Source organism: Montipora foliosa, chromosome 9 (genome assembly GCF_036669935.1).
Source record: "Montipora foliosa isolate CH-2021 chromosome 9, ASM3666993v2, whole genome shotgun sequence".
NCBI lineage: Eukaryota > Metazoa > Cnidaria > Anthozoa > Scleractinia > Acroporidae > Montipora > Montipora foliosa.
The window spans coordinates 48637142-48644641 of NC_090877.1; the positions used below are offsets into that span (position 1 = coordinate 48637142).

Sequence of the window (7500 nt, forward strand, 5' to 3'; positions counted from 1 at the left end):
TAAGGAAACCATAGAATGTCGTCTGGCCACATGTCAGTGAATGGAACCTCAGAGATGGGAAACCACTTGGGACTCATTTCTGAAGAGTAATAAGAACCTTAGTTAATATTAAAAAGGGATAAATTTATTTAAAATGCTGAAAGTAATTTTAAGACAGCATAATCGTTTCTTTTTTTATTCTGATACACCATTTTAAGCTTTTCAATAATTTCATCCATTTCATTGCAAAGGAAAGATCTGTATTCTTTTTCATTCACTATGGAACAAAAAAATCCATAGTAAGGATAGGTAGGAAAAATAGTTGACGTTCATCATAATATCATTATTTATATGGTTTGCTCTTTTTGCATTGCTAAATGAAGTGGATTACTTTCTTGAGTGATTTTTGTTATTAAATTTTGGGGAAACCAACTATTAATAGTGCTTATGAACATGGAAATGACTTAGGACACTTTCCGTTTGACAGAACTGACGGGCCAGACGCATTTGGAGGAATAAACTCAACAACACCTTCGACTTAACACAGTTGGAGGATGATAAATATATATATACTCCTACGGAAGGATGAGGAATTATCATGCAAGTGGTCCATCAAATTTTTGCTGGCCGGCCATTTTTGACAAAAGGAAAGCACCCTTAGGATTAAGGCAAAGTACAAGAAATATATACATAGCCCATCCCTCATATCAATGAGTGTCCAATTAAGTAAAACCTCCTGGCATTTGTTAATACTTGAAAAGTGTGGATACCTAATCCTGGCAACCCCCTTGAAAATGTATGTGGGACTTTAAGGAGTAACAGCATTGAGTGCAATTTTTGAAACTGCCAAAGAATTGAAGGATGGTCTTAAACAGGACACTGGCTGAGTGCAGCAAGTCTGTTAATAGAGACTTTTATTGCAGCCAGTCTATTCAGTTATGTGTTGTTGTTTTTCCCTGAATGGCCAAAACATACTCATGTTCCTTTAAAATATTCTTATGTCTGTTAGGGTGGAAAGATTGCCTGACAAATGGTTACAAATCAAAAGAATGTTTGCTTTTTGAAAGGAGGCTTAAACATACCCAAAAGCCACTAAGGCCATTATCCTCCGGAACTTTAAACATCTTGAGTGCAGGTGCTAGTGCCTGACTCTTTCAATAATCATGGAAAATCATGAGTAATTTCAGCTTAATACCATTCTAAAATAATTTTTATGCAGTGAAATGTCACAAATTTGTACACATAAGAAATTGATAATGGGATTTAATCTCATTGTTAATAATAATAATAATAATAATAATAATAATAATAATAATAATAATAACAATAACAATAATAATAATTGGTAAATAAAGACTGTTGAACAATCCCAATGTATAATTACCCTTGCAAAGTGAGCAACATAAGAAAAGCAGAAAATCAGTTGAACCCTCAACCCACTGACTCCTAGGAGTGAGACTTCATAGATTTTACTTTGTCAAACACCAGACGATTGTAATCGTCACTGGGGACTGGTTCAGGATACAATGGGTTAACAACCTCTACACCCACTCAAGAATGTGTCTCCTTTAAGTGGTTGTTGTTTTACATTTCAGTATTACTGTAAAATTGAACTTGTTACCTTCCGATTCAGTGGGTATCCCTTGAAACTGGTTTGTGGTAAACACATGAACTTCCATGATTTCAGGTTCACCAAGAAATTCAAACTTTAAAATCCCTGCTTGCTCAAGATTATCGACAGTAAGACCTGATTCTTCAAATAACTCCCTACATAAAGAAAGCATGAAAGATTTATGAGTCAAATAGGAGAATGGAAACTAAAAACAAAAGGCTACTCGGTGAAACCTTGAATTAAATATATTAATTTAATAGCAACCTGAGAATTGCTTGCCACGTAATAAATTAATTTAATAACAAGACAGTGTTAAAAGATTACTTTAGCTATAACAAGATTAAAATAACAGAGGACAGTAAATAATAGATTTACATTATTGCAATAATTTATAAAGAAACCAAGTCTTTCATAAGTCTCTCAGTATTCACTTTCAAAAGGACACTAAAGAAACAGTGAAGTGCTCACTATTTTAAAACTTGGGTTGTGTTTTTAGTAGTTGGCTTTCGTCAGGGCCTGTTATTTCCTTCCTTTTTGTTCTTCTGAGGGAATTTTGGCATTTTCCTGCAGTATAAGCTGGGGAGTCAGGATGACGTAGTGGTTATCAACCGCACCTCCCACCTAAGTGACCCAGGTTCAACTCTGGCCTCGAGGTCGCAGGTGGGCTGAGATTCAGTCAATCTCAATCTGACTCCCAGGGTTTTTCTCTGGGTACTCCAGTTTTCCTCCCTCGTCAAAATCGACTCTAGATCAGTAACACGCGGGCAGATACCCTTGTGTAAGGATAACCTCTGGTATCTCTCCCTTTCATTGTAATGAATGAATAAAGTTGGTACTATCATTATTATTATTATTATTATTATTATTATTATTATTATTATTGTTATTGTTATTGTTATTATTGTTCACTCCTCTTAACTGACCACGTCTCATGATTATTACAGTACAGGTGACGTTCACTCTGAATAAATTTATTCAGCTTTCCACACCAAGACCTGTCTCAAATTAGATTTTTAACATGCTATTTGCATGGGGTTTTAGGTGGTATAGGCCTATTTTAGTTAATTAAGCTGGAGTTATGAAAATTAACTGAATGAGACAAGTCTTCTGCACTGGGTGCATTCTCATTGGATCCTCGAGAGGAGGTACATACACTATTTTAAATTACGTGATTTTATCATTTTGGAACACTTTTAGCACATCATGTCACTAATTAGCAGTGTGAGCTGACCTCTTTGCAGCTTGCAGTATCGTTTCATCTGTGTGCACTTTCCCGCCAAAACCATTCCACCTTCCCGCGCCAAATCCTCGTTTTTTCATTCCCAAAAGAATGTTCTCTTCGTTTCGAATAAGTGCTAAGGTGTACAGTCTCATTTTGGTCATGTTTCTTGATCTTATGTGTAACACACCAGCTCCAAGGTTGGGTCTTTGTAAATAACATGCAAATCCCCGGTAACGGCGGTACAATTCCGATAGCACGTGGAACCGTAGATCAAAAGAAGTAAAATTCTTCGTCTCACTTATCAAAGTACAAACCAGTTCTAGCCGTACTATGTGTTGTCGTTTGTACGATTTAGTAATCGTAACTGACAGAAAATGGTTTTCAACCCTACGGATGTTAACAATATCTTAATATCTCTGACCGTTAATATCTCTGAGCTGTCTGAGAGAACACTTTGTTTACAATGTGGTTGTGATCAGCGGATGTTACATGGGATAAGGATAATAGGTGTATGTTACCATAAGCTGTCGCGTTAAAAGAAGGCGGGTGACTGGGTGATTCCCTTATTTTTCGAACAGTGTGGTATCCTTTATCTTTTCGAATGGTTATTCTAGAGTCAATTTAGAACGGTTGGCAGGAGCTGGTTTCCCCGGACTTGGTTCCGGATGCCTCTACCCCTTTTAAATTATTTCGGCTTGTGATTGGCTGAGAGCGCATTTCCTTCAGTTAACGTGATTGGCTCTGTATTTAGTTTCGATCTCAAATGAAACCGCCCTATTAGCTTGGGCACCCTAGCAGTAGGTTACCCTACCTGCTCGTAAACAGGGCCTTACTGTACACACGACAATAATAGGACAATAACATGACTTTTGGAGGGCAAATAGTTTTTTTTTGCTGCCCGAGTAGCATCATTTGCGCCCTAGCGGAGCTGGGGTGCAAATGATGCTACAATGGTATGGAAAGTTGTTGCTACAATACGATCAGCTAAACGATGGCAAAAATTGATTTTAAAAAATGAGTAACAAAACTCGTCCACAAAAATTCGAGCCAACTCTGCCATTGAAATGGTATCCTCAGGATCTCATAGGCCGAGCGAAGTTGTTTGACATCTCTGCAGCCAATCAGAATCAGGGCGGCAAGTGCATTTTCAACCCGGGCATTTCCAGTTTGGCCCGCAAAAGGCGCGTTTTACAGAGGGCAGTTTGTCATTTGGCCGCGTGTATTGATAATAATAATAATAATAATATATTAAAGGAAACAACTTGTTTACAGCATTGTAAAAAAGAAACTGATAAAGAAACGATATAAAATAGGAATCGTCGATTCACCCTTGTGTACTGTTTGTCAAATATCAGAGGAATCCCTCGAGCATCTATTTATACACTGTCCAATATCAAGTGCATTTTGGCTTTCTGTAGCTGAATGATTGGAAAATTACTTCTCTTCGATTCACGCCTTGACAGGTGCGAACATAATCTTAGGGTTCTCCGGAAAAAGATGCAAGGTAAACAAGTTATCTTCCGATGCAGAAATCTTAAGGGGGCTATGTCACGTTATTTTTGGGTGTTTAAGGGAATCTCTGGTTACTCACAAGTTTAAAACTAAAAAATGGTAACGTGGAATTCTTTACAGATGACATTATCGTTACATCACAAACCAGATGATTCTGCGCAAAAAACGACCTTTATCCAGGCGATTTGCCATAAACTTGAAAAACGTCGGGCCAATTTTTTTCAAGATTACCCAAATGCAATCCGTTTCAATTTTGTCTATTTGTGTTCATCCATGCTTCTCTTTCCTTTTGCTGTATTTCTTTTATGTTGGTGAACAGTTTTAAGTGGTTATTGCAATGTTTCATTCTACTTTTTGGGGATTTTGGGTGTCATGTAATTACATCATTTTGCATGACATAGCCCCTTTAACATGTATCCTTCCCCCTGCTCCGTTCCTTTTGCCATTGTATCATTGTTAACAAATGCGCATGTGTAAGATCCGTGAAGTCGACCAAAAATGTCTGCGTATGGAAGACACAATGATTACAATCTCATATAGTTGTATCGCCAATACATACCGAACTGAGTAACAAGTACACAAGGAATCTGTCACATGTGGTAAGAGGCCGGCACTGTTCTCTCTCACTGCTTATCGGGGATAGGTATCCGAAAGCTGCACCAGGCCATGGCTGGGAGTGGTATAGTAAGCGATTCGCTGTAAAAACCAAATTGAAGTGAACTCGAAAATAATCAACATATCAGCTAGCCTCGATTCTAACGTTATTCGATTCCCTTCAGGTTATTTTCTGTCTGGGTTTCGTATTTTACTGGTAAGCACATGTCCTCTCAGGGGGCTATTTACGTTGTTTCGTTTTTCAGTAATAGTTTTGACCACAACTAAATCGCACTTAGTTATAATTTAGAAACAAGTTGTGGTCTTGGGTTCAATTCCCACCCTAGTGAGAGTTTTTCTCTGTCCTTGAGTGGGCCCATTTCCATTAGTAGGGCTAACGCTCAGATGGTTTACATGAGTAGAAAATAGCACTTCACATCACCCTCTCATAGTTAATTCTACTTATAATTCAGAGTCTAGCTAGCCAAGGGTCCTGTAACATGGGTCATAGTACTCGACGCTTATTGAAATCATCTCAAGAAGAACATGCTCGTATCCTCAAACTTCAGCCCTATAAGATGTTTGTTTCTTTCCCTACCCTTCATCTTTGCTTCAATTGCAAAGCGACTGTCGAACGCAATTTAATAATCTGATATTACTGCTAGTTTCATGCCAAGCGCCTGCAGAAGTTCTTCTTTTTTTCTGAGGTGCAACGTTGGTAAATTTCAAAAGCACTATACTTGAAACTATCCGAGGGAGATTTAAAAGCCGGCACTTCGAGCATTTCGCCTTTCGTAAGCGTGAATCAGTCAAAAGTGAATCCATCCCATATTCTCACAATTGGAAATCACTCCGACATAAAAAAAAGAAAAAAGGAAGAAAAGAGAGAGACTATGCAACACAGGTCTACAACGCGCCCAGCAGATAAATCAACGACCAGAGCTGCAAATATCACCTCATACTTAAGAATATCATTGTTTTTGTCTTAAAATTCATTATTTCACTCACCGTCCAAAATTTATTACAAAATCAAAGTCATCGATTACATTTCAATTACAATTCTCAAGGAAAACAACTATTACTCTTGAAAAGTCCGTTTCTAATCAAAGTTCTTGTAAAAGTTCCAAAAGCAAATTGCTGATCCAAAATTCCAGAGTCCAATTGCAAATCAAGTTCCAAAAGATCCCTTCCACTCATGCACTAGTAAAGTCCAAATTTCCGAGTCCAAATGTTCAATTCGTGATCCAAAAGGTTTCTTCCACTCTTGTTCTAGTAAATCCAAAATTCTGAGTCCAAATGCCAAATCCATAGTGCAAAAGATTCCTTCCACTCTAGAGTCTAATTAAATCCAAAATCCAAATTCTAGGTCCACTCTAGTTCCATGATTCCAAGTTACAAGTTTCAAATTCCAATCACTCAGGGTATTCCAAAATTTAGTAGCTAGTAGTTCAATCCGATTCCAAATAGTCGCCAAACAAACTCTCCTTATCGGAACAAAAAAGTCTCCGAATTGGCAAACATCAAAAACGAAAAGGTTTTGTCATCAATTCGAGAGAAACAGCAAAGCCGAAAAAATCTGATCCTAATCCCGAGAGAAAACTGTTCTGTGTTAATCTAATACAACCTCGTTCCCAGGGTCTCTCTTCTCTGCCTACTTTCTCAACGACAAATGGAGGCAGAAAAAAGAGACACTGGGAACGAGGTTGAATCTCATACGGCCCTAAACAAAGATACCGATGTGCAATGGTACCTGACTGTAGCCCTGACCAAGAAACTAATCTAAGCCAAATATCATACCTCAAGTTCTTGCCCTCTGTTTTCGTTTTAACGTCATTTTAGGGACAAAATACAATTTTGTAATAAAATTAACATCATGGGGCATTGTTGTGGTACGACGGCCTGGCAACACATGCAGTGGTAGCTCATATAGCACACTGCTTTTGTATTTCTTGTTCTGGTTCCAGCTGCATAAAGGCCGGATTTCTTTATCATGAAGGGCCCCAGTTGTTCAAAGGTCGGATAACTTTATCAGATGTATATTTAGCAACTATTCACCTAAGTGAATAGTCGCTTACTGCGCCGCGAAGAGGCGAGGTAAATATCCACCACTAGCCACAACCACTTCGGCGAATAGCTGTTTTAGTATATAAATGATTTGCGAAAACAATATATTTTTCTCATTTGCATTAGATTCGGCACATGTAAATTATTCCTGCCAAGATTACAACATTTTCGGGCTCAAATTCCGCGCGAATTGCTCGGAGGTGAATAGCAAAGGATATCCGGAGTTTGAGTAGCCAATCAGTGCGCGCGTTCAACGCTATCCACTGTTTTAGTATATACTTAGGGTCACTATCCCTCATTAGTATAATTACATAGGAGATTATTGAAAATGCTCTGCACTGATAGGTTGCCCTTGAGGTGATTATTGCTCGATAATCACCTAAGTGATTTTTTCAAAATGGCCGCCAGCCGTTTTGTTGGGGTGACAGACGAAGAAATTAATTGTTTTAAAGAAAATTCATATTTTGCAAATAATCACCAATGTAATGATACTAAACAATTATTCACCTCGCCTTTG

The 7500-nt window shown here is 38.0% G+C and overlaps 1 protein-coding gene across 1 annotated transcript in view; it reads right to left on the bottom strand.

Annotated features, from left to right (window-relative positions):
* Positions 1 to 3280, bottom strand: part of LOC137970602 (oxidized purine nucleoside triphosphate hydrolase-like) — a 4667-nt gene extending 1387 nt beyond the window's left edge. Inside the window, exons 1-3 of the mRNA XM_068817126.1 lie at positions 2823 to 3280; positions 1601 to 1746; positions 1 to 79 (exon numbers count right to left, since the gene is read on the bottom strand). The exon at positions 1 to 79 is cut by the window's left edge and continues 1387 nt beyond it. Coding sequence (XP_068673227.1) covers positions 1 to 79; positions 1601 to 1746; positions 2823 to 2974 — 377 coding nt within the window. The 5' untranslated portion in view covers positions 2975 to 3280. The remainder of the gene's footprint in view (positions 80 to 1600; positions 1747 to 2822) is intronic.
* Positions 3281 to 7500: the final 4220 nt, after the last annotated feature.